We start from the raw sequence: 26,967 nt of genomic DNA, 5'->3' as shown, positions 1-26,967 counted from the left end.
AGGCAAAGAACATGATACATCTACAAATCCAGGCAGTGGCAATCATTGGAACTGGATTCCAAAAGGAAACGTGCTTTTAATAAAGAAAGCTTGCTTTTATATAGCACCTTCATCACTCGGGCCACCCCAGCCAATGAAGCAGTTTTGAAATGTAGGGCACTATTTTACCAACCTGTTGCACCCGATGCTGATCCCATTGCATCAGGGGCATAGCGGGTGGCCCAAGTGGGTATTTCACCAGATGCTCAGCCGTTCACGATGTACCCAACTTGCTAGACCAAGCGTGACCCGGATCACGCCCTCACTCGGCATGATCCAGATAATATGCGCAGCCCATTTGAAGCTGCATTCTCCCGGCAGTCATGGGCTGCACTGGCAAGGCCTCAATTGGGCGTGGATTAGTACTGTCTCCACAAATGGATACCCTGATGCCCACCAGGATGGATGAGTGTGGGGCCAGGTCACACTCGTGTCTGAGTAGGGAGGGGGGGTTCAAGTGAGCTTTTCTTGGAGAAGAAAAGCAGCCCTTCTGGGGTCGAGGGTTGGGGATTTTGCCCATGTCTGCGGGGGGTCATGATGTCTGTGGCTGGGGGATCCTCAACTTCACTTCAAGATCTGGGCACCCTTTAAAAATGGCACCCCGATCTCTGAGGAGCCGGTCGTTGCAGAAAAAAATTGTATTAGATTTACCGGTGAGAAACTCCCAAAAAAAAATACTGTGTGGTTAAATACTGTTTTGGATCGCACCAAAATACCCAGCGGGACCCACCCTGCCAAACCTGCCAAAATTTCACAGCCATTTGTTACGAAAATCGCACCAGTTGGCACTGTTAGGGAAATTAATTTGTAGCTGGTAGAGATCTCATAACAGCAATGGGATAGGTGACCAGATAATATAAGGCTGGAAATCTTTGAGGCAGACAGCAAGAGACAGGCAATTTCTCTACTCGGTCAAAAACACATAAAGTGGAAACCTTTGCCGGAGGGAAGTGAGTTTGAAGAGGAGTCGGGTTACATTGGCTGCTGGGTGCTAGAGTGCATTGTATAAAAGTCCCACATTCATGCGTTGGGAATTTGGTCCTAGTTATAATAACAACGCCCCCCCCCCCCCCCCCGCCATACACACACACAGACATACACACATCCCTGCCATGCCCTCCATCCACATCTTGCCCACGGCCCCAGCTGTTTGTGCACTCCAGTGGATGTCTCGGCTCTCAGCCAAATGTTATTATATTTTCTATGCCGAGGGTCCAGACATCCAGTTAAATGAAAAATCAGCTGTACCTGGGAAAAATATTGCTTGTTTGACAGCTCTAGCTTTCTGATTTCTTCTCTCAATTTCACAATGTTAATTTACACAAAATTAACACGATGATTAACACTATTATTGCGTGTATTAAAAGCAATTTTTATTAATTACTTGTTTTAATCTTTCTGGGTAGATCCTCTTGTCAGTTTGGGTTCATTGGTTCTAGTGAGTAAATGGGCATATGGAAGTGCCATAGCTTAGCATTGGGGTAAGGGAAGCCATGAAGGGTGGGTAGGGGGGCATATTGTGACATGGGTGAGACTCTCGAGCTTGCCTTTCAAACGTTTCTCTCATCCAGACTCTGGGCTCACAACATTTGAGCTGCGTGAGCCACGAGTCCTTTAAAAGTGAAGCTTAGTGCATGAAAATTGCAAAGGACTAGGATACACCAATCGCCACAATTAAGCCAGCCAGGCCAGAAGTGCAGGATGTCGGGTCATTAGGGTCCTGATTGGGAACCAGCTGCTATTTTCTCCCTGACTCGATGAAAATCCAGCCCAATGTCTTTTGTGTTTGACGACTAAGATTGGAGAGAGGTCAATACATTGCCAGAAACTAAATCAGCCATGCAACTGAATTCCATCTTTTTTATCTGATTGCACAGGAACCCATATTGAATATAGACCTGGCCCCCACATTCTTGAATATTGCTGGATATGATGTATTGCAAAGCATGGATGGCAACTCTTTCCTTCCCCTGATGGTGAGTACAATCTGCCTTTACTCCCATTGACTCTTTAGAAGTGATATGATGAAACTCTGCTTGTTCTATTTGTGCTGATTTCACTGACTGTGAGAAGCGGCAATGCAAAAGCAGCCATAACGCCTCAGATCTTGAAAGAGACTGAGCCTACATGCAGTATATGGACAAAGAGGAGGCTTGAGCTGAACGGCAAATGTCATGAAATGGTCCCACAATCATCTGCATTAAGAGAGTTGAACCACCTCCCCATGACGTTCAGTAGCAGTACCATAATTGAATCACCACCGTCTATATTATGTTTGATCAGAATCTGAACTGGACCAGCTCGATAAATGTGCCAGCTACAAGAGCAGGTCAGAGCTAGGTATTCTGCAGTGAGTTACTTCAACTGCTTGTAAGTCACCAATAGGTGTGAGAGGAAACAATTGCTTGGATGAGTGCAGGTCAACATGATCTGGGCTGCTTGACTGGCACCTCATCCACCACATCAAACATTCACTTCCTTCCACCACCGTGCATGTGTACCAACAACTCAGCAAGGCTTTTTCAACACCAGCATTGAGTGCAACACATCTTTTATTGCTTTTTTTTATCCTCACTGGGCCAAATTACTGGAAGTTCCTACTTTGTTGAAGCACTTTCCCACATGAACTGAAGCAGTTCAGGAAGGGTCACCACCATGTGATGGACAATAAATGGCAGCCTTGTCCTGATACCCACACCCATGATTGAGTTTTAAAAAGAATATATTTAAGTATTTTACCAAAATGGATAAATGAATGCTATACTGCCCGATTCCTCCGATTCGTTTGATGACTTGCAACACAATTGGTCATAACACAGCTGAGCTTCAAGAAGGAATCGGTTAAGTGATGTTATCCGCTCTTTTTATGTTGAGGTCAAAACTGTTCTGCACTGGTGACAAAATATGGATATGGAATATGGATACGACCCTCTTTTTATCCTTTATAATTTAATAAAAGCTGTCATGAAATTCTCTTCAGTGAACTCGACTACACTTCTGGGAAGAATGGGTGCTGTCCATTTATATTGGTCTCCATCTCCATGAAATACTTTCAATGACCCTTTTAGAGCAAGAATGCTCAGGTTGCTGAATATATGAGCCACTGAGATTGCAAATTTCCCTAGAGAATCATGTTTCTTCGTACACTGAACCACTCTTACAATAAAGTTTTACTCCAGTGAAGTTCTGTGGAAGTACTGATGGATTGAATATACTTGGTCTGTTCTTTCTACATTTGTCTGTTTCAAGAAATCTTGCCTATGGTCGAGCTGTGAAACTGCTTTTGGAAGCTTGATTAAATCCTAACTGTCATCTTAGATGAAGAAAAGATCATCCTTCAGGGGACCTTAAGTTTCTGGGTTGACCATGACACCGATGTCAGGAGCAGAAAGTTTGAGAAAAGAACAATGCAAATGCTATCTTCCGCTGACGATGTGTGCTCAACATGGCCCCATTTTCCTCCAGGAGGATGACAGAAATTGTCTGGCACTTTGGGAGAGAATGAGTCACACACCCAACCCTAAAAGCATGAATAACCAATTTCTTCCTGTTTAAACAATCTTTTGACTAGATAGTGATCGTTTTTGAATATTAAGTGTGAAAGATTCTCGTTAGCGCTGACAAGTTGCAACATGGGTTGGTCATTAGTCCTATACGGCAAGAGGATTTTATGGAATCCCATAGTTTGTATGATTGCAGGGGTGAGGGGGACAGTCAACTACCAATACAAAAGTCGACTAATAAAGTCCCAGGCAAGCCACCACTCTGAAGTGATGACTGTAAGAAACCCAAACGCTTGGGCCAGGATATTTATGTCCCAGAGGCACCTGAGTTAAAGGGGTAGCTCCCCCCCCCCCCCCCCCCCCCCCCGCAACCAGGAGGATCGTACTCGGGTGAGGCCCCAGGGACTCGGGGTTACAGATCTCTTGGCCTACTGTAGGGTTATCGTTCCAAACCCCTGTAGGGACAGAGGTTGTATAGCATCCGCTTCCCCTCCGACAAATATTTAATGTTTATTGAGAAATCTAAAATACATAAGAATCAGCAACATGCTAAAAGCAGGCACAAAAATCGGTAATATGCTAAAAGCATTTACAAGATACCAAAACATCCCTTCCACCTCACAAGCACACCGGGAGGGACCCCTCAACCCCCAGTGCACAGAAGGAGGGCCGCAACTGGTGAGCATCCAGCCACTAGCCCCAAAGAAAAATACAATAAGAACCATACAATCCCCTGACCATAAAAGAAAACCAACATCAGTACAAACATTACACATAGTCAATTAATTGGGCCACTACCCTGCTGCTCTCACAGTTACAGCACCCAGTCTCCGGACACCATCCAGTCCAAAATTGCAAAATCGAGAATGTTCTCCTCCATTTTCCGCCCACCAGCAGGCCAACCAAAATCTTCTCCATGGTCCACTCCCGGCCGATTAAGTAGAAAAGCCGCCAGTAACAAGAACGAGTCCCAGGTGTGGCAACTGCAGGCAGGCAAACTCTATCCTCTCTTTCCCCTGCATGCAGCTTCTCCTCTATCCAACCGGAAAAGCCCTTGCCGTTGTCCAGGCTTCAAAGTCCGGCAAAGGAAGCCAGCATCCAGAATAACAGACCAGGTCCGGAAGCAGGGTTGCAGCAGAGAAGAATAGCCTGCATGTGACAAACCTGAGGTTCACCAGTGTGAGCTACTCGAGTGACTCGGGGTCAGAGCTTCCTCCCAATTGGAGGAGCTCCCCACAGAAAAAAACCCGACCTGGAAGCAGTTCGCTGAAGGAAATCCCGCAGGGAGTGGAGAGAAGTGATTGTTGTGACTAGTGTGGAATAAAGTGAGATGTACCCTGTCAGCCTGGCCTCTCGTGGAGTCTTTGCGTCCGTCTACAACAGTTATAACTGATATCAATCCAGAACTTTGCACTGAAGCTCTGGGTATTTACGCACCATGATAGTTTGAAGCATATTTTAAACCCTGGTACACGGAAGGGTAGGAATGCTACCAATAACCAAAGGCTCACACCTTGGCCCGGTGTCCTGCCAGATTGTGAGATTTGCTGTGCAAAGACTTTAAGGTCAAAGAACACAATCACCAATAGTCCCTGTGCTTGGATGAGTAACCGTTCTAACTGTTCACAACCTGTCACTTCAAGATCATACTTCAATCACTGATTGTTTGATTCGAGATGCAACTGGTTAGATCATGTTTTTTTTAACAATCAAGAGCCTGAAGAGTATGTGAACTTCATTCTTCTTGTCATAACTGACTCTGAAGAAAGGACAGTTGTTTTAGCACCTTTTTGTTATAACACTGTTTCTTTCATTTATTCCAGGATTCTTCACAGAATAAAACCCATTGGCGCAATGATTTCCTGGTAGAGTACACTGGAGAAGGGGATGACAAGACAGACCCTGCATGCCCCAATGTAGGACCAGGTGTGACGGTGAGTATTTTAAGAGAATAGCTTGTGCTGATCTAGATTTTTAACATGCAAAATGACCCGAGCTGCCTTCAGGGCAGAATCTGATGTTAAAAAATACGCTGCATTCCTTATTTGGAGAGTCTTGGTGTTGCTGTTATCAAGGCAAGGTTCTCCAATAGTGAAGGTTTTTCTTTCAACTACTTCATTTATTGAATCAGCATTGTGAGACTTTTTTCACAGAGTGGAGTGTTTGTGTAGGTGAGCTAATGTTGACTAAAGCATCAGCATTGACTTTCCTGATGGCGCAGTGGGTCACGGTTCCATTTGGACAAAGCTATGCAGGTCAAAGAAAATTCTAGGTTTGCTCCCTTTTTATTGATTCAAAAACGGTCCAATTTGGGTGACAGTTGAAAACTATCAAGTGCTTTTATGAATTTAATTATTTAGCTGCTGTCTGACAGTGAGCCACACACTCTTGAACTAAAGGAAAGATGTAGCAGGGTGAATTGACTTGTCTCTCTTCACCATTCTGTGAACACTGCAAAGATTGTGTGTGGAAAAGGACAGTCCTGGACTTGACTGTGGTGTTCAAATCGTTAACCAGTGTTCACTGAACATGAGCGTGCATGAGCATGAGGTCAGGTGTAATGCCAGATTCTGGCATGTCTCTCGTGGGGACCATGAATTGGATTCCATTTGAATTGGTTTTTAGAGCTGGATTAGGGGTTTGCCCCGGTCCACACTCTAAGCTCTGGCTTTGTAACTCTGATAAAGTAATAATAAAAAAATTGGGGTGCCTCATAAACCAGCACTGCAAGCATCAGCAACTTTGACAGAAGAGGGAGGGAGTAGGTGACTTCAACATTTTATCTGTGGTTCAAAATTTGTTTTTAAGTTTATATAATAGCAGTAATGTTGATTTAACAAGCTGTGCTTGTGAAGCCGAGTTTAAAATTGTTTGAGTTTCAAGGCGGCATGTGGCACAGTGGTTAGCACTGCAGCCGACAGCACTGAGGACCCGGGTTCGAATCCCGGCCCTGGGTCACTGTCTGTGTGGAGTTTGCACATTCTCCCTGTGTCTGAGTGGGTTTCACCCCCACAACCCAAAGATGTACAGGTTAGGCAGATTGGCCACTCTAAATTGCCCTTAATTGGGGAAAAAAAATAATTGGGTACTCTAAATTTATATTTAAAACAAAAAAATTGTTTGAGTTTCAAAGCATTGCACTCCCTTTTAATGGTTTCTCCTTTCTTTAGGAATGTTTTCCTGATTGCGTGTGTGAAGATGCTTTTAACAACACATACGCCTGTGTGCGGACATTATCTAAAAGCAATCTGCAGTACTGTGAATTTGCTGACAGTGAGGTAGGTCTTATCTCTCAGTCCAATGCTTGTGTGCATCATTTTGCTGCCAATCGATGCAGGTGTTTTTTCTGCAAGCAATGGAATTCCATATAAACAATATTTTCTTGTTCATTGATATTTGAAAATGATAGTCTCTTGGTTGATGTACATGCCACTTTAAATAAATTCTAATTTTTTTTTTTTCAAATTTGTTTTTATTCAAAATTTTTCAATAAATTTTACAAACCATTACAAAAAGAAAAACAATGAAAAGAAAACATAACAATAAACAGAAAACAACTCAACCATTTAACAATTTAACAAAACTAGGTGGGATGTCTGCCCTTTACAAATGAAATCCATCCACTGCCCAAACCACCCCGCTCTGGTTTGCTGCTGCTGCTGACTTCCACCTAACATTCCGCGAGAAAGTCAAGGAACGGTTGACACCGCCTGGAGAACCCCTGCAAGGACCCTCGGAGGCAAACTTTATCCTCTCCAACCTGAGAAATCCCACCATGTCACTGACCCAAGCCTCTACACTTGGGGGATTCACGTCCCTCCACATTCACAAGAGCCTTCTCCAGGCTACCAAGGAGGCAAAGGCCAGAACTCCGGCCTCTTTCGACTCCTGCACTCCCGGATCGTCTGATACCCCAAATATCACTATCCCCCAGCTCGGTTTTACCCGAGTGTCCAAGACCTTGGACATGGCCTTTGCGAATCCTTTCCAATATCCTGTAAGTGCCGGGCATGCCCAGAACACATGGACATGATTTGCTGGGCTCCCTGAGCACCTCACACACCTGTCCTCCACCACAAAGACCTTACTCATTCTCGCCACTGTCATATGTGCCCAGTGCACCATCTTAAACTGAATCAGGCTAAGCCTGGTGCAAGATGAGGAATTGACCCTGCCCAGGGTGTCAGCCCAAAGGCCCTCATCCAGCTCCTCCTCCCACTTGCCCTTCAGCTCCTCCACCGAGGCCTCCTCCGCCTCCTGCAGCTCCTGCTATATTTCCGATATCTTGCCATCCCCTACCCACATGCCAGAGACCACCCTGTCCTGTATCCTCCGGGCAGGCAGCAGCGTGAATTCCCCCACCTGCTTTTTCACGAACGCCCAAACCTGCATGTACCTAACGGTATTCCCGGGGGGAGCCCAAATTTCTCCACCAGCGCCCTCAGACCAGCAAAAGTCCCATCAATGAACAAGTCCCCCATCCTTTCGATAACCGCCCTGTGCCAACTTAGGAACCCCCCCGTCTATTCTACACGGAACGAACCTGTGATTGTTCCATATCGGGGCCCAGACTGAGGCCCTGGCCTCCCCCCTATGCCGTCTCCACTGCCCCCAGATCCTCAATGTCGCCGCCACCACAGGGCTCGTGGTATGCCGTGTCGGCGGAAGCGGCAACGGTGCCATATCAGTGCCCCCAAGCTAGTATCTTCACAAGACGCCGCTGCCAACTGTTTCCACACCTCCCCCTATCCCTCCATTACCCATTTCGGAATCATGGATATATTTGCTGCCCAATAATAGCTGCAAAAGTTCGGCAGCGCCAACCCACACCGACTGCGCTCCAAGAACAGTCTCTTAACCCGCGGGGTCCTGTTTGCCCACACAAATCCCGTAATAATCCTATTTACCCGCTTGAAAAAGGACTTGGGGATGAGAATGGGAAGGCACTGGATGACGAATGAGAACCTGGGGAGGACCGTCATCTTTACGGACTGCACCCTGCCCGCCAGGGAAAGCGGCAGCATGTCCCACCTCTTAAAGTCCTCCTCCATCTGATCCACCAGCCGCGCTAAATCGAGCTTGTGCACGACACCCCAGCTCAAAGCCACCTGAATGCCAAAGTCGCGAAAGCTCCTCTCCACCATCTTAAGCGGTAGCTCTCCCAGTCTCTTTTCCTGGCCCCTCGCATGTATCACAAAAAGCTCGCTTTTTCCAATATTCAGCTTATACCCCGAAAAGTCTCCAAAATCCCTAAGAATCTGCATGATCTCCCCCATCCCCTCCACCGGATCTGCAATGTACAGGAGCAGGTCATCCGCACACACTGAAACACGATGCTCCTCCTCCCCCGAACCAACCCCCCTCCAGTTTCTGGGCTCCCTCAACGCCATGACCAGCGGCTCGATCACCAGGGCAAACAGCAGGGGGGACAGGGGACACCCCTGCCTCGTCCCTCGATGTAATCTAAAGTACCCTGACCACAGCCGGTTCGTCGACACACTTGCTACCGGGACCTGATACAACAATTTGACCCACCCTATAAATTCCTTCCCAAACCCAAATCTGCCCACCACTTCCCACAGGTACTCCTACTCCACCTGATCGAAGGCTTTATCCAAGTCCGTTGCCGCTACCACTTCTGCATTCCCCCCCCCCTCCCCTTCCGAGGGCATCATGATCACATTCAAGAGCCTCCGCACATTCGTATTTAACTGCCAGCCCTTCACAAACCTTGTCTGATCCTCATGGATCACTCCTGGGACACAGTCCTCAATCCTAGTGGCCAAAATCTTGGCCAACAGCTTGGCATCCACATTAAGGAGCAAAATCGGCCTATAGGAGCCACATTGCAATGGGTCCTTATCTCACTTGATGATAAGCGATATCAGAGCCGGGGAATACCTTCAGGTTCCTTTTTCCTTAGCCTCATTGAAAGTCCTCAACAACAGCGGACCCAGCAGCTCCGAGAATTTCCTATAAAACTCTGCGGGATACCCATCCGGACCCGGGGCCTTGCCCGCCTGCATACCCCCTAACCCCTTAACCAGTTCCTCCATCCCAATCGGGGCCTCCAATCCCTCTACTCGCCCCTCCTCCACCTGTGGAAACCTCAGTTGGTCCAGGAACTGCCTCATCCCCCCCCCCCCCCCCCTCCCCGTGTTCTGACTCGTACATTTTGCCATAAAAGTCCTTGAAGACCTTGTTAATCCTTGCTGAGCTCAGCACCGTGTTGCCCCCCAATCTCTAATTCCCCCAATCTCCCTGGCTGCCTCTCTCTTCCGCAGCTGATGCGCCAGCATCCTACTTGCCTTCTCCCCATACTCGTACATTGTACCCTGTACCTTCCTCAACTGAGCCTCAGCCTTCCCCGTGGTAAGTAAGTCAAACTCCGCCTGCAGGCTCCGGCGCTCCTTCAACAACCCCTCCTTGGGGGATTCCGCATACCTCCTGTCCACCCTAAGTATCACCCCCACCAATCTCTCCCTCTCCATCCTATACCTCTTCTCCCTGTGGGCCCTGACTGAAATTAGCTCCCCTCTGACAACTGCCTTCAGTGCCTCCCAGACCACACTCACCGAAACCTCCCCATTATCATTGGTCTCCACATAGCTTTGGATACACCTCCGAACCCGCCCACAGACCTCCTCGTCCGCCAGTAGTCCCACGTTCATTCTCCACAGAGGGTGTTGGCCTCTCTCCTCCCCCAGCCCCAACTCCACCCAGTGCGGGGCATGGTCCGAGATCGCAATGGCCGAATACTCCACCCCCTCCACTCTAGGGATTAGCGCCCTACTTACCACGAAAACATCAATCCCCGCGTCTGCCTTGTGCACATGGGAGGAGAAGGAAAACTCCTTCGCCCTTGGCCTGGCAAATCTCCACGGATCCACTCCCCCCATCTGGTCCATGAAGCCCCTCAGGACCTTGGCCGCTGCCGGCCTCTTACCCGATCTTGACCTAGACCGATCCATGCCGGGTCGAGGACTGTGTTAAAATCACCCCCCCCATTCCAAACTGCATGACTCCAGATCCGGAGTCCTACTCAACATCCGCTTCATGAACCCTGCATCGTCCCAGTTCGGAGCACATACATTCACTAGCACCACCCGGGCCCCCTGCAACCTGCCACTCACCTTAACATATCGACCCCCTTTATCCACCACAATACCCACCGCCTCAAATGCCACCCACTTGCTCACCAAAATTGCGACCCCCCCCTGTTCTTCGCACCCAGCCCTGAGTGGAAAACCTGCCCCACCCATCCATTCCTCAGCCTGGTTTGACCCGCGATCTTCAGATGCGTTTCTTGTAGCATGGCTAAGTTTACCCGAAGTGCGAAAACACATGGGCCCTCTTGACCGGCCCGTTCAGGCCCCTCACGTTCCAACGTTCCACGTGATCAGCCTGCTCGGCCCCCCACCTCCCCCCCCCCCCCCCTCCCGCACCCTCTAGCCCCCCCAGGCGGAGGCTCCCCGTCCCAACTCTCCCCTTTAACATTGATTCCCCCTCAGTCAGCACAGCAGCATCCCAGCAACCCCCCCCCCCCCCCCCCCCCCCATTGCACTTCCGTAAATCAGCTGACTCATGCTGACCCCGGCCGCTCCCGCCTCCAATCCCCCTGTGGGTTCCCCTTACAAATCTCCAACCCCACCCCCCACCTGTGAGGTAGAGAGAGTCCCCCCCCCCCTACACCCCGTGCGAACAGAGAAAGAAAAACAGAACAAAGTACCGTACACTCAAACCCCCAGCCTCAGGGGCCACCCGATATCATGGGTAAACCGCGCTCCCTGTCTGGGCCGACCCCACCTCCTGTGACGGAGCTCTTCCCAACTGCAACCTCGCCCAGAGCCTCGAGGGCCCAGAGCAAAGGGGCCACGAAAACACGGGGAAAACCCCAACATAACACCGCCCCCTCCCTCCCACCAACAACCCCCACAACATACTGCAGTCCATTAACTCGAGTCCAGCTTCTCATTCTTGATGAAAGTCCACGCCTCGTCCGGCGTGTCGAAATAGTGGTGCCGGTCCTGATATGTAACCCACAGCCTCACCGATTGTAACAGCCCGAACTTCACCCCCTTTCCGTGGAGGGTCGCCTTGGCCCGGTTGAATCCCGCACGCTTCTTGGCCAACTCTGCACTCCAGTCCTGATAAATACGGATCTCTGTGTTCTCCCACCTGCTGCTCCGATCCTTCTTCGCCCATCGCAGGACACACTCCTTGTTGGTGAAGCAGTGGAACCTTACCACCTTAGCTCTCGGCGGCTCATTCGCCCTCGGCCACCTTGCCATGACTCTGTGTGCCCCATCCAGCTCCAGGGGCCGTGGGAAAGCTCCCGCACCCATCAGCGTACCCAGCATCGTGGTCACATAAGCACCAGCATCCGACCCCACCAGGCCTTCAGGGAGATCCAGAATCCACAGGTTCTGCCTCCTTGACCTATTCTCCAGGTCCTCCAGTTTCTGCCATTTTTTGTGCAGCGCCTCGTGCGCCTCCACTCCGACCGCCAGGCCCAGAATCTCGTCCTCATTATCAGAGGCCTTCTGCTGCACCTCCTTGACCGCCGTCCCCTGCATCTTCTGGGTCTCCACCAACCTTTCAATCGACGCCTTCATAGATGCTTCATATCATCTCCGCCTTTAAATCCGCAAAGCAGCTTCTTAAAAACTCCTGCTGCTCCTGTGACCACTGGGCCCACGCTGCCTGATCCCCGCCAGCTGCCATCTTGCTTTTTCGTGCCCGTTCTTCTCTCTTCTTCAAAGCCGCTTTTTTGACCGCCCCACTCCCGGTCCACTCCATACAGTGCTGGGGGACCCTCACTGTTTCCTTCCCACACCGGGAATCATCGTTAAAGTGCCGCTGGAGCTCCTTAAAAGGGCCCAAAAGTCCGTTATCGGCGGGAGCTGCCAACCGTGCAACCTACTTAGGCATAGCCGCAACCGGAAAGTCCTAAATTCAAATTTCATAGCATTAACTTACTCTGAATTATTTATGCTAGTTATTTGTGCTCTTTCTGGTTTCAGTCCTTTGTAGAAGTTTATAACTTGACCTCTGACCCACACCAACTGATCAATATTGCCAAAACTGTGGACCCCTCACTACTTGTGAAGATGAACCAGCGGTTGATAAAGCTGGAATCTTGTTCTGGCAATGATTGCCGTTTGATCAATGCAGAGGAAGATGGGTAAGTGTTAGCATGCTCCCATCATGATGAAGGTGCATTTCTACACTCTGAATTTTGCTCATGCATTTGTTGAATTTCTCTTTTTTTTTCTCCTGTCATCTGTTTGTTGCACAATCTCCACTGAGTCCAAAGATTATTGGTTGAAGTTCGAATCCAAAACTGGAACACAAAAATCTAGAGTGACACTCCAATAAGTTGATCTTTTCTCTGCACCCTTGCTATGACTGTGATATTATATTTTGTAGTCTCTCCTTCCTTGCCCATATACGGTATGCGCTGTCTGTACAGCATGCAGGAAACAATACTTTACACTGTATACTAATACATGTGACAATGGGGATAAATCGAATCAATCTAGTAATGAGGGAGTGCTGCACTGTTTCAGCTGTCGTCTTTCAGATAAAACATTAAACTGAGGCCCATCTGCCTGCGGGTGAAAGATATCCCATGACAGTGTTTGGAAGAACAGCAGGGGAATCATCCCCATGAGAGCTGGTCAATATTTTTTTAAAATATAAATTTAGATTGCCCAATTATTTTTTCCAATTAAGGGGCAATTTAGCGTGGCCAATCCACCTACTCTGCACATTTTTGGTTTTGGTGGGCGAAACCCACGCGGACATGGGGAGAATGTGCAAACTCCACACGGACAGTGACCCAGAGCCGGGATCGAACCTGGGACCTCAGCGCTGTGAGGCAGCTGTGCTAACCACTAGGCCACCGTGCTGCCCTAGCTGGTCAATATTTATCCCTCAACCAACATCACTAAATCACAGGATCTGGTTATTGGCACATTGCTGTTCATGGGAGCTTCCTGTGTCAAATTGATTGTCATTTTCCGAAACACCACAGTGATGACACTTAAAATGCTGGAAAATGCTTTGTGATGAACTGTGGTATATAAAGATGCTATGTAAACCCAATATTTTGTTCTATTTTATCATTTCCTGAATCTTGAAGTGAAATTACCTTTCTCCAAAGAAGGCACTGTGACTCTTTGTTGGAATTTGGCATCAAAGGCAACAGTCTCCTCTGAGTCCTTTGCCAGAATTTACAGTATTCTTGTATGAGGCCGAGCAGTGAGTGTCATTCGAATGTATAATGCATCACCGCTAAGACCAATCTTATCCAATGGATGCCCACATAAACTGAGCAGTGATCAGGGCAGAAAATGACTTTTTATCTTCATCCAACCATATCTCTGGGCATGGAAATGATTCCTGATATGACTTTGTACTTCAGCTGGAATTAATTTAATTCATAAAAGCTCCAGAATAGAAATTAGACTGGATAACTTAATCTAGCACTGAAGAAGGAAGACAATTCAATGATGTTCATGAATGTTTTTAGTATCTGAAGTTTGGCCATTGAATGTAAATAAACCAATTTCAGTGGCCTGTGGAGCAATTGACAAACTTCTTCCTCAGCAATTGTTACTAATTCTCATTTGAACTACTGGATTATGGTTGTGTAAACAGTCTCTGGTAAGGTGAGGGAAGGAAAGAGTTCCTGAGGTTTCCTAACTATGTGATTACGCTCTGTTACAGATTTGATTCCTAGCTGGATAAATTTACAGAAGAGTTCCTGCCCTTCTGACATTTTATTTGGGGAAACAAAATGTCCCTGCCTCCAAAAGGAAAGAAACACCTGAACGTGAATTGTTGTAAACCCAGAGATTTGGGTCCACAAACGAGTCAAGCGTGCAATAACTTAAATTGGGAAGAATATGAATTGTTTTTATTGTTGAACACTCCACACAAGAACTTTGCTCATGTAATTTTGGGCTAGCCTCCTGCCTTTTTCGGAAAACACAGCAATGTTTTTTGCATGATTACTTCAATAGAGTTTCACACCTTTTAATGGTTGGCACATGTTTGGAAATAGATCGGTACATATATACCCGCCAACCATTTGAGCTGGCAACTGCAGCGTTCCTATTTTATTAGTCATGACAGATATCCCCCACCCTATCCATGGCTTGGTTTTGTTCTCGTTTTCAAGTTTCTTCCCCTACTGATGTAAGAATCAATTCCTAATGAACAGCTGAGCTGGGATTGTTTTCCATCAGAGCAGAACTCGTTAATGGGCTAGAATGTGTAACATCAACCACTGGACTGATGAACGTTGGTGCCTGGAGTGACTTAATTTAGCAAAATCCAACATAAGATTAAATTGCTGAGAAGGAAAAACCTGCACTCTCCTGTGAAATTAGAACTGAGCCATCTCAATCTATTCTGCTTTCTGCAATGAATGTAAATGATAAAAAGGGCAATTTATATGAATGTTAGCATGTCAGACAATTTTTAATGTTTTGCTTCACCTTATATTAACCCACTTGGATCACCATTATTCCATGCATTTGAATTTTCCGACATGCTGGAAACATTTTGGAGAATTACTGTATTAAATCCGATTGAAGGGAAACCCCTCTTTGGAATAATTGTCTGAAAATAACCCTTGTTTTTGCTATATTTACCAATGGAAATCCTTGAAAGAGAATGAATGTTGCAAAATTATCTGTTCTCTGCGAACTGGGGTTTGTCGTCTGAATTTTGAAGTTTATTGCATTTTTCTCCTTTTTGTATTATCAGGCTGTTTCTCAATGTAGGAGAAAGTGATGAGAAATTAAAATGCACATATGTGAATTCTGACAAAATGATTCATACTGGTTAAAGCTGTTTGTTTGTTCAGACTGGGTGTGGTGTTTTGCTGCCATTTGAATAAACACAAGAAGTAGCCTAGGGCAGGGCCAAGACAATTTCATACGTTAATACTTACAGCCCCATGTTAGCTGAAGCCCTCACTGGACATGTTTCTGGTCTGGATGAAAGGCATAACACATCTTCAAGAGTGCACTACAAAGGGGGAAAAATATCAAGGGTTGCTCAAATGATGGCTACTTTGCATTATATCTAGCAGAATTATCTCAATTGTCTTTGATTTGGCCACAATGTCACCTAACCCATCCCTGTCAGTTTTCCAAAGATATTGTTTGTTTCTGGCAGCCTGAATCAATCTTCCATCAACTTTACCACCTCATCTCCTTCCCATGCAAGCACAGTGAACTCAACGCTTGCTTATGAATTAACTCCCACAGCATTATCCAGGTCTCCAAACACTCCTAAAGTGTGAGACAGTGATATGTATATACATTCTTCAATGGGTTTGTCTGATTATGGTGAGGTCTGCTTTTCAAGTCAGAAAACGAAATGGAGTTTGGAATTCCCGTTGTGGAAGTGCTGGCTCTTTGTCATTGGTACTTCTATAATGTCCTCCTCTTCCTGTTAAGCCCTTTGCCCTTGATAGTGACACCACACAATTGTAACTTCCAAATACTTGCTGGTTGCAAGTGCTCATAATGTGATTGTGTGTCCTGCCCTGTTTATGAAAGGAGATGGGAGCAATGTGGGTTACAGATATGAGGTGCCAGATTTTCATCAAGGAGATGAGTCTCAGGAGTCAGGAAAATTCCTGCCTCAATCGGAGCATCCCCACCACCGACATGCAATTTTTGATTCGTGGAATGGGACAAAATCAGGCTGGTTGCCTCCAGAGGTAGGTTTGAGCAGAAATAGAGACAGACAGATTGTTCTGCTGGCAGAGTACAAGGCCCTCCTCCATTCACAGGGATAGAAGCCCAGCTGTAACCATGATTATCAGGCCTTCAAGCCTCACTCCATTCTCTCTCATAGCTCCCATTCCGCCTATTCTGGTGTTCCAATATCCCACCATCATGCCCTTCAGATCTCTGATAGCCCCCATATCTCTCAATGCCTCTGTACCAATTCTCCCAGTATTGATATACACAGAACCGAAGAGCCATTAGCAATTCTTTGAAATGGTCTGAAAATTGACAACCAAGCTGAGGTCTTCCACAGAATCCATACAGAATGGAGAAGCAGGCCACTTATAACCTCCAAGTTCCAACCAATCAACTAAAGCCGTTGACAGTATCAATGTCATAAACATTTCTCCACTTCACCAGTGCGTAATCCTGTGTAGATAAACACATTATAGAAAAATGACTTACTACAAGGCATTCAAGATGTCAATCAAACAGCTCTCCATTGCGAGTTGCACAAACCTTGCCTGCTGAACAAAGTGGATGAATCATTCCTGGAGCTATCCCAATCATTCACAATGAGACCATTGGGCAATTGTATCAGCAGAAGCAGTGAGAACAGAACATTCTCACTGACCTACTTCAGCTCCCAATTCATCAATGTTTCAGATTTAAAATTCTTGCTCTTGTGTTTCTCCCGAAAATCGTAACCTTCTTCAGCCCTAACACCATCTGAGATCCCCATGTTCATCCAACTCATCCCTTACGTACCCCCAGATTTCCTCAATTCCTCCATTGCTGGCCTTGCCTTCAACCATCAAGGTTGTAACATTCAGAATTTCCTCCTCAAAACAATTCTTGCCTCCTTTTAGACGCTCCTTAAAACCTATGGCTTTGGCCAAGTTTTTAATCATCCTTCAACAAATCCTTATTTGGCTTTTATGCACTGACACTTCTGTTAAACACAATGAGAAGCTTTCCTCTCTTAAAGTCACTACGTAAATGCAAGCTGTCCTGTTCCCATTCAAATTCTATTAATCTGCAACATATTTGAGTTCTGAACAGTTATCAGACCAGATACATAAAATTCTATTTCTCCATTGATTCTGTCAAACCTGCTGAGTATTTGCACAAAAAAACTTAATTGCGTATTTTCAGCATCCAGAGCATTTTGCTTTTTGTTGACAGCTCAATCCTTCTGCTCCAAATGGCTTTCGATATTGTGAAAAAAAGCATCAGCGACTAGATCAGGGATTGATCCACTTCCCTAGTGCTCACTTATTGAACGGAAGCTATGCAAAATACAGAGCTGTGGTCAGAAGCAAGTTTTTCCAAACAAACAATAGCTCATTTTTACGAGCCGTTGCATTTAAAATTGCAAACGCTTCGACCAAGAGCAGAGGTAAGAAGCCATCGACAGTGTCCTTTGGAGCTGGCACAAGAGGATTTACTGACACAGCAGAGTTTTGAAAGGAAAGTGTCGTTTGAAGGTCTAATTCTGAAAATGGTAATATTTTACATTTTTCTTTTGACTTTTGGTTCAGCAAAGTGGTGACGTAAGATCAGAGGAAACCAGGTGTGTATGAACTATTGACACTGTCGGGCTCAGGTGTTTCTGCTGCGAGGGAAATGAAAGGACAGACATATAGTGGCACAGAAAGTGAATCAGGACTAAATCCCTTCCCTATGATTCCGTCCCTCTCCATGCCAATTGCCCGAGGCTGAACAGGGCTCTCACAAGGTCAGCTTCCCATCACATCCAAGCCATTAACAAGACAACTTCCATCACCACAGGCAGCCCCCCCCGATCGTTCGCGCAGAGTTCCCGCCGGCAGCGACCAGGGGTGACCGGCGCTGGCGGGACTCTTGTCGGATCCATGCGGCCACTCGGCCCATCCGGGCCGGAGATTCCAGCGGCCGGCGCCGCGCCAAACGCGCCGGCACAAATGGCGCCGATTCTCTGCACCTCGGAGAATCGTTCGCCGGCGTTGGGGCGTCATGGCACGGTTGCGTCGATTCTCCGGCCAGGCGCGGGGCTCGGAGAAGCGCCCCCAAGATGCTGTTATGAATATGTAATTTAATAATTAATATGTTTTAGGAATATAACTTACATTTGATTAATAGTAGAGAACTTGAGTGTACTGTTTAAGCTTATCATCTTGCACTCAACAGGACAGATTTTCAAGAATACCGATTATGAAGGGGACACAAATTTATATTGCATGAAAAAAAAGTGCTAATTGCTTAGCAAGTAGACTCTGATTGGTGAAGGTGTTGTCAGGCAAATATACCTGGAAAGTAGGTAACTGCCAGGAGTCCCAGTTGAGAAGTGAAGAAAAATATAAATACATATTTATGTCAAACAGGCTACTCTGCAAAATTATCACTGTTTTAAAAAAAATGGACAAGGCTTTACCCTGACTAGCCACTACTCATACCAGAGGACAAACCACAGAGTTCCATTATCTTCAAAAAAAGAGGGACGAAGGCCTGGTACTGCACAAACCTTCTTTGCATTTCTGAAGAAAAATTCCGGTCAGCTGATGTGACTCCAAATGACCAATGTCGTGTTAAATCCTATTTTTTTTTAAATTCCAATTAAGGGGTAATTTAGCATAGCCAATCCACCTACTCTGCACATCTTTGGATTGTGGGGGTGAGACCCATGGAGACATAGGGAGAATGTGCAAACACCACACAGACAGTGACCCGGGACCTGGATCGACCCCGGGTCCGCAGCACCATGAAGCAGCAGTGCTAACCACTGCGCCACCGTGCCACCCTGAAAATGGATTTTAAGAAAGCCTTTGACAAAGAATCAATTAAAGTCATGTTAACAAGGTTTGAGCTCATGCAATAGGAGAGTCAGTGTCAGCTTGGATAAAAATTTGCCTTGAGCATAGAAAACATCAAGTCATGGTTGTTTTTCAAACTGGAGGATGGAATACAGTGATGTTCACCATAGTTCAGTGCTACATCCCTGCATTTATTGATAAATATCTATGATATCGATATTCAAACACTGTACACAGTGGTTAGCACTGTTGCTTCACAGTGCCAGGGTTCGATTCCCTGCTTGGGTTACTGTCTGTGCAGTATCTGCACATTCTCCATGGGTCTGCGTGGGTTTTTTCCCGCACTCCGGTTTCTTCCCACAAGTCCTGAAAGATGTGCTTGTTGGGTGAATTGGATATTCTGAATTCTCCCTCAGTGCAAGTGAACATGCACTGGAGTGTGGCGACGAGGGGATTTTCAAAATAACTTTATTGCAGTGTTAATGTAAGCCCACTTGTGACACTAATAAAGATTAATTTTAAAAATTATTATTAAAGTAAAATTTAAAAATTTGTTGATGGTTTTAAGTGTGGAGGTGTGGGTGACAGTGAACATGATGCCAAAAAACCATCAGAAGACATACATAAGCTCGCAGAATGAGCAGACATGAATCAGATGAAATTTAAGGAAGAGAAGTGTGAGTTTGCACTTTAACAGAAGGAGCAGGGAGAGAGCACAGACCTGAAAGGGTACAAGGGGTTCCCTGGGGCCGAAGGGGAATTTCTGTGCATAGACCTTGGAAGGCAGCAGGCCACATTGAGAAAGTAGTTAGCAAAACGTATGGGATCTTTGGTTTCATAAATAGAGATATGAAGAACAAATGCTGGGCCTGTATAAATTTCTGGTTAGGCTACAACTAGAGTATTGCAAGTCAAGTCTGGTCTGGTCACCATATTTTGGGATGGATGTAAGAGGCGATTTATCAGAATGGTACCAAAGGTGATGGATTTTCGATGTAAGGAGCTGGATTCTCCACTTCCTGACGCCAGCAGAGAGACTCATGATCAGGTGGAGAATCCAGCATTGTCAAAAAAACAGTTATGGGGGTCTCTGGTGGGGGTTGGGTCACCCTCACGCGGCATGCTGTGAGGGGATTTGACCCTGCAATCCTTCTGATGGGCTGGGACTAGTCATGTGACTGCTTACCAATTGGTCGAGAGGCAAGTAGACCCCGCCTCTGAGGAGGGGTATAAGTACCCAGGTTTCCCGGTAGTCGGCCTTTCTCTGTAGTCGACCACCTGGCTAACAACTAGCTGATTAAAGCCACAGTATAGATCTTCATCGTGTCTCGTGTCCAATTGATGGTATATCACATACATAAATACATAATGTAAATACATAGACACAGGCATCAGATGAAGCATACGGAGTGTAGTATGACTCAGCAGAGAAAATGTGTGAAGAGATCAGTTCAGTCCATAAGAGGGTCATTCAGGAGTCTGGTAACAGCGGGAAGGAAGCTATTTCTGAAGTGCATATTCTCAGACTTTTGTATCTCCGATGAAAGAAGTTGGAAGAGTGAATAACCTGGGTGGGAAGAATCTTTGAACATGCTGCCTGCTTTCCCACGGCAGCTGGAGGTGCAGACAGAGTCAATGGATGGGAGGCTGGTTCACGTGATGGACTGGGATGTGTTCACGACTCTGTAGATTCTTATGGTCTTAAGCCAAGTAGTCGCCAAACCAGGGTTGTGATGCAGCCAGATAGGATGCTTTCTCTGGTGCATCTGTAAAAATTGATAAGAGTCAATGGGGCAGCATGGTAGCATGGTGGTTAGCATAAATGCTTCACAGCTCCAGGGTCCCAGGTTCGATTCCCGGCTGGATCACAGTCTGTGCGGAGTCTGCACGTCCTACCCGTGTGTGCGTGGGTTTCCTCCGGGTGCTCCGGTTTCCTCCCACAGTCCAAAGATGTGCGGGTTAGGTGGATTGGCCATGCTAAATTGCCCGTAGTGTCCTAAAAAGTAAGGTTAAGGGGGGGGGTTATTGGGTTACGGGTATAGGGTGGATACGTGGGTTTGAGTAGGGTGATCATTGCTCGGCACAACATTGAGGGCCGAAGGGCCTGTTCTGTGCTGTACTGTTCTAAGTCAATGTGGTGATGCCAAATTTCCTTAGTTTCCCAAACGGAAAAACGTTCTTCCTCAGCGAGGACTAATGACTTCACCTGAGGGAGTGCTCCAAAAGCTAATGTTGAAACAAACCTGTTGGACTTTAACCTGGTGTTGTAAGACTTCTGACTGTGCTCACCCCAGTCCAACGCCGCCATCTCCACATAATGACTTGGAATCATTGCCTGTGAGGGCGTTGAAGTGGTGGTGATGAATAATTTAAAAAGGAAATTCTGGGCACTTGATCAAATTAAATTAACTGGGTTATGAGAATAGAGTGGGGCAATGGCATTGATTGGATTGTCCTACAGAGAGCCACCATGATGTTGATTGACCGAATTGTCTCCCTTCTGTGCTGTCATAACTCCAAGACTAATTATTTCTGTCCTCTTCTCAGAATCTCCCCAAACCTCGGAATTTGAAAACTATGTGAGTATAATATTGTCTAATATATGGAATCTTACTTTCTTGTATGGGTGAGTTACTGATATAGTATTCAAATCGTGATTTGAAGGTGCAGTAATTTGACAAGAAACATGTACAAACTAGAGTCGCATCAAGGAGACTGTTTCAACAAACACATGGTGGGATCATTTTGACTGTGGGTGATGGTGTAAATTGAACAATATATTTCTCTTGATTATCATTTCCATTTGATAAAATATAGCCCAAAATTGTTCCCAATGTTAGTGGTAATGTGCAGTAAACCAAAATATGGTGGAAATACAAAGCAGGACAGTTAGATAATCAAGTCCACATTTTGTGTGTAATATTGTTGGCAAAATTGAGAAGCAAAACAATTCGATATGGCAGACTTGACAAAGTAGCCAAGCAACTCTAACCAGTACTACAACATCCCTGCACATGTTTGGAGGTTGGAACCTTAATTTGTGGCAACTTGCACATTGATTATCCAAGAGGTAAGTGGCCCTATGGGGAGGGGACATGCCTTCTGTGTCAGGGAAGAACTAGTATGATTTGATGATTCTTAAGCAGAATGATATTCTTCCATAAACAAGTGTTTTGAGGCACATATGTGACCAAAATAAGGATGAATTTGCTGATTTTGGAGCAGCAGATATGTCTTACTTGACTCAGTCATGTTTACTGATTACTCTTGTGAAGAATATTATATCTATAAATATACTATAAATGTTCTCTTATTCTTTGCAGGCCCACTCTTCCACCTCCACTGCCAGCCCGACCTAAAAAACCTTGTAAGTGAATGGAGATATTCTTCTCTGCTTTGCTTTTCTTTTTATGATCACAAACAGGTAGTTAAAGTTTTCAGAAAATTAATGTTCAGTTCTTGATGATAGCATGAATGAGGAAAACTAGAGTGAGCCCATCGATAACAATGTGAAATGGGCTTCCCCGGCTCATGTCTGCAATCTCTTGCATGACATTTAGGGAAGCTGGGTAGTTGCTCTTCATTTCCTTCCCTGGATTTTGCCTATTTGAGGCTTTGTGTCAGAAGACGATAAAGCCTAGAATGAGAAACAGGCATTCACCCGATTGGTATTTGCTGCCATATGTTCAGAATGGCAAATAAACAGCAGACCAGCCTGGGTTATTACACAAGACTGAAAAGCACAAAAACAAAAATCACCACCAAATATAATTATATCTTTGTGAATGTGTAGACCACATCCTTAGTAATAGGGTTGTCTCAGGAGTCCAGCTACATTGTTGCCTGGAATTTGCCTCAGAAAGTTCTCTGTTGAGAGACTAATACCCCCGAAACCCCACCTTATGCAATGGAATAAATGGTGAAAATCAGCCATTGCCACCTTTTCTCCAGGGTTGTATTCTAAATCATTAAGAATTTTAACAGAGTGAAGAGGATAATCTGTTTTCAGTGGCAAGGGTTGGGTAACTTGAGGACACAGATGTAAGGTAATTGGCAAAATATGCAGAGACAAGGGGGAACATCTACTTATGCAGTGAGTTCTAATCTGGAATGCAATTTGTGAAAGTGCAGTGGAAATAAATTCAACAGGAATGGTCAAAACAAATTGGCATGGAAAATATAAAGCTGTTGGAAAGAGGAGGGGCAGTGGGACTAACTGCATGGCTCTTTCAGATACTGACACATGCACCATGAGCTAAATGGCCTCCTGTGCTGCACCATTTTCTCATTTTCCACTTAATTGATCGTGAGCAACCAGGAGAACCCACAGAATTCCCTTCCCTGTAGCATCAGCTCATTGGTGGACAAAATTTAACACACTGCCCTCTTGATTCAAACCTCAGGCGTTCTCCAGGTTGGCTGTTAAGGTTTTTGACTGAAATCTTGCACATTCAGTTTAGGCAGATTTCTGTGCTGCTTTTTTTCACAAAAACAGAGACAATCTTTGCTTTGACTGCTGCCTCTCTCTCTCCCAAGTCACCTCGGCGACTTTGGATCACCGTTTTCCTGCTCTGAGGGGACTCATCAGCAGGAGCAGGTAATGCAGAGCCACAGCAGACTCTGATTGGTGCCCAAGGCTGCCCATGGACACCATGGGCCCCCTGTGCCTAAGCAAAGTGTGTTTTATTGTATGTACACCGTTGCTTCCACAAGTATCATTTTTCCTCAAACTGGTAAGATGCAGTCAGTCCAAGTGTGTCAAACCCTGAATCAGAAAGTTGTGATTTTAGACACATACTGTGTTAGAGTAGGGAAGGTTCACTGGACAGTGGACTAATGAGAGCTATTAAAATGAGATACCAGATCAAACCAAGAACTTTTCTGATCTTTATGGCTGGATACTGCAAATGGGAAGCTTTTATTGATTGGTTACCAAACACACCGTTCCTTTTGAAATGTAACAGTTTTGAGCTTTAATGTGTTCGCCAATAAGTTATTTCTGTGCATAACACGTCAAAATATCCGGGACTGGATTTTGCGTCCCGCCGCACCACATTTCTACCCTGACCCGCTGGCGGGATTCTCCGTTATGCAGGCCGGTCAATGGGGTTTCCCATTGTGGGGCAGCCCCACGCCATTGAGAAACACCCGGGCGCCAGCAAAACGGAGAATCCTGCCCCCGATCTCTATTGTCAATCGTAGTCGGTTCCCCAGTGATAATGTTGTTGGCTAGAAGTTTGCTATTTCACAGCTTTTCTTAGTTTCTTCTTGAATATCTATTGTATTTCATTTTCATAACAGATCATCAAGATGTGCAAAAGTGGGGTGAGAATGAATTAGTAAGTACTTGAGTCAAATTTTCTCTGCTGGTTATTAACCCTGGTAAAACATTAAAGTTGTAATTTAACAAAAAAAATCTATGAAATGTATTCCAAATAGCAGGGGGAGGGGAGTGTGAAACTAAAAGAAGTGTTATGGTTAATGATAACAAAAGCAGCAGGTCAGCATGTGAGGAGAACGTCGAGCTTAATAGGATAAAAGGCAGGGCCAGTTTCACAATTACGGAGGGCAGGGAAACGTAAAAATTAAAATGTAAGGTGACTGCAGGAGTGAAAGTTGGGGATAAGGCTGAGTCTTATCCGAGATTAATAAAGGAGGTCAAAATGTGTGAAAAGCGCAGTGCGCAAGAAAATTCAGCAAGGGAAAGACAAATCAGTCGGACATTTTTAAAAACCTTGCACCTAAATGCATGCAGTATTCGGAATAAAGTCAATGAACTGACGGCACAAAGGGGTATGATTTGGTGGGGATAACTGAAACATGGTTGTAGGAGGACCAAGACTGGGAGTTGCATGTCCAGTGGTACTCAGTATTCTGAAATGCTAAAAGCAAATTTCTGCGGATGCTGGAATCTGAAACGAAAGGGAAAATGCTGGAAAATCTCAGCAGGTCTGGCAGCATCTGTAGGGAGAGAAAAGAATGAATGTTTCAAATCCAGATGACCCTTTGTCAAAGCATTCTGAAATGATAGACAGGATGGAACAGGAGGTGGAGTTGCTTTATCAGTGAAAAATTACATCAAGGCTGTATTAAGAAAGGATTTGGAACTAAGGGCCAAAATTTTGAATCAATCTGGGTGGAAATAAAAAAACAAGGAAAAAAACTCCTTCGTAGGAGTATTACTGGCCCCCCGTGCAATACTTCCGAAGAGAGGCATGGTATAAACCAATAAATAATGAGGGCATGTGAGAAGGACAAAGAGATAATCATGGGGTGATAAATAGTTTTGTTGTTAAGGATCCGCTTGGAAGGAGTAATCACAACACACTAGAATTTGAAATTTAGATGCGTGAGAGAAGACAAAGTGCCATACTAGAGTTTTAGCGTTGAGCAGAGGCTTGAGAAAAGAGTTGGTCCAAGCAGACTGGGCACAGACGATTGAAGATTGGACAGTTGAGGAACAATGGCAGATGTTCGGAGAGATATTATTCCTCTCAATTCAAGTACATTACTTGGAGGAAGAGGAATTGTAAAAGGGAGAAAAACATTCCATGGCTAAACAAGAAGTCAAGGAAGCTATAAAGTCAAAAACTAGGGCATACCATACTGCAAAAGCTCTTGGTAAGCTGGAGGATTGGGAGAACTTTAAGGTTCAGCTTTAAGGCGACTAAAAATAAAATCAACAGAACGAAGGTGGAAAGGAAACTAGCAGAAAACACATAAAAAGCCTCCATCAGTAAATAAAGAGGAAGAGAATAGCTAAAACTAAATGTTGGTACTTTAGAGGACGATGTGGGTGAGGTAATAATGGGGAACATCCGAGATGATGGAGGCACTGAAGCAATATTTTGCATCTGTCTTCACGGTAGAAGATGATAATGTTTTTCCAAAACTACAGTTAATGCAGAGGAACGTGGTGCAATAACCATCCCTGGGGAGACAGTTTTCAATAGATAAATGGGATTAAAGGCAGATAAGTCTCCAGGACCTGATGGTCTGCACCCGAGGGTATTAAGGAGTTGGCAGCAGAAATAGTAGATTTTTGGTTCTGATATGTCCAAATTCCCTGGATTCTGGAAGTGTCCCGGTGGATTGGAAACACGCTAATATGATGTCCCTATTCAAAACAGGAAAGAGGCAAAAAGTAGGAAACTACAGACCGGTTAGCTTGACATCTATGGTGGGAAAGTTGCTGAAATCAATCATTAAGGAGGAGATAATATTTGGAAAGACAAAGCTTAATCCATCATTGTCAGTATTGTTGGAGGGTAAGTGTTGCTTGACAAACTTGCTTGAGTTCTTTGAGGATGTAACCAACAAGGTGGATAATGGGGATCATGTGGATATGGTTTATCTAGACCTCCAGAAGACGTTTGACGATGTGCCACATAAGACTGATCCAGACGTTGAGATAGCAGGGGATTTGGGTAAGAGCGCTAGATTGAATTGAGGATTGGCTGACTGTCAGAAAGCAGAGGGTTGGGATAAATGGGTCCTTCTCTGGCTGGTGAACTGTAACCAGCGGGGTGCCGCAGGCATCAGTCCTCAGCCTCAACTGTTTACAATCTATATAAATTATCTGCAAGCAGGGACAGAATGTAACACAGAAAAATTTGCAGACGATACCAAAATAGGTGGGAAAGCAGGCAGTGAAGATGACAGACAGATATAGATAGGCTGGGCGATTGGGCCAAAATTTGGCTTAATGTCGGTAAGTCTGAGGTGATCCATTTTGGCCGAAAAAGTAGAAAGGCAAATTATTATCTAAATGGAAAGAAGATTTAAAATGAGCCTGGGCAGAGGGATCTGGTATCTTTGTTCATGAATCGCACAGGGTGGTGGATTTGTGGAACTCGCTGGCCCATAGTGCGGTGGAATCTGAAT

The 26,967-nt window shown here is 45.5% G+C and overlaps 3 protein-coding genes across 7 annotated transcripts in view; 2 read left to right on the top strand and 1 right to left on the bottom strand.

Moving 5' to 3' along the window:
- The window catches only part of gnsb (glucosamine (N-acetyl)-6-sulfatase (Sanfilippo disease IIID), b), a 60,893-nt gene extending 45,508 nt beyond the window's left edge, over positions 1 to 15,385 (top strand). The window contains exons 10-14 of the mRNA XM_038785452.1: positions 1,917 to 2,015; positions 5,366 to 5,476; positions 6,713 to 6,820; positions 12,566 to 12,726; positions 14,274 to 15,385. Coding sequence (XP_038641380.1) covers positions 1,917 to 2,015; positions 5,366 to 5,476; positions 6,713 to 6,820; positions 12,566 to 12,726; positions 14,274 to 14,286 — 492 coding nt within the window. The 3' untranslated portion in view covers positions 14,287 to 15,385. The remainder of the gene's footprint in view (positions 1 to 1,916; positions 2,016 to 5,365; positions 5,477 to 6,712; positions 6,821 to 12,565; positions 12,727 to 14,273) is intronic.
- The window catches only part of polm (polymerase (DNA directed), mu), a 215,384-nt gene that overhangs the window by 100,949 nt on the left and 87,468 nt on the right, over positions 1 to 26,967 (bottom strand). The window contains exon 2 of one of the 2 annotated variants that reach the window (XM_038785448.1): positions 15,505 to 15,581. The exons of the other annotated variant lie outside the window; for it this stretch is intronic. Coding sequence (XP_038641376.1) covers positions 15,505 to 15,581 — 77 coding nt within the window. The remainder of the gene's footprint in view (positions 1 to 15,504; positions 15,582 to 26,967) is intronic. 2 annotated transcript variants of the gene reach the window in all.
- Positions 17,544 to 26,967, top strand: part of LOC119957408 (SH2 domain-containing protein 6-like) — a 60,296-nt gene continuing 50,872 nt past the window's right edge. The window contains exons 1-4 of one of the 4 annotated variants that reach the window (XM_038785456.1): positions 17,544 to 17,795; positions 21,631 to 21,662; positions 22,407 to 22,450; positions 24,385 to 24,422. In XM_038785456.1, the coding sequence (XP_038641384.1) occupies positions 17,583 to 17,795; positions 21,631 to 21,662; positions 22,407 to 22,450; positions 24,385 to 24,422 (327 nt within the window). In that variant the 5' untranslated portion in view covers positions 17,544 to 17,582. Of the gene's footprint in view, positions 17,865 to 21,630; positions 21,663 to 22,406; positions 22,451 to 24,384; positions 24,423 to 26,967 lie in introns of all 4 variants that reach the window. The other 3 variants (XM_038785454.1, XM_038785455.1, XM_038785457.1) reach the window with 3 other exon arrangements.

Source organism: Scyliorhinus canicula, chromosome 26 (genome assembly GCF_902713615.1).
Source record: "Scyliorhinus canicula chromosome 26, sScyCan1.1, whole genome shotgun sequence".
Lineage (NCBI taxonomy): Eukaryota > Metazoa > Chordata > Chondrichthyes > Carcharhiniformes > Scyliorhinidae > Scyliorhinus > Scyliorhinus canicula.
This window is presented reverse-complemented; position numbering and strand designations above follow the sequence as displayed.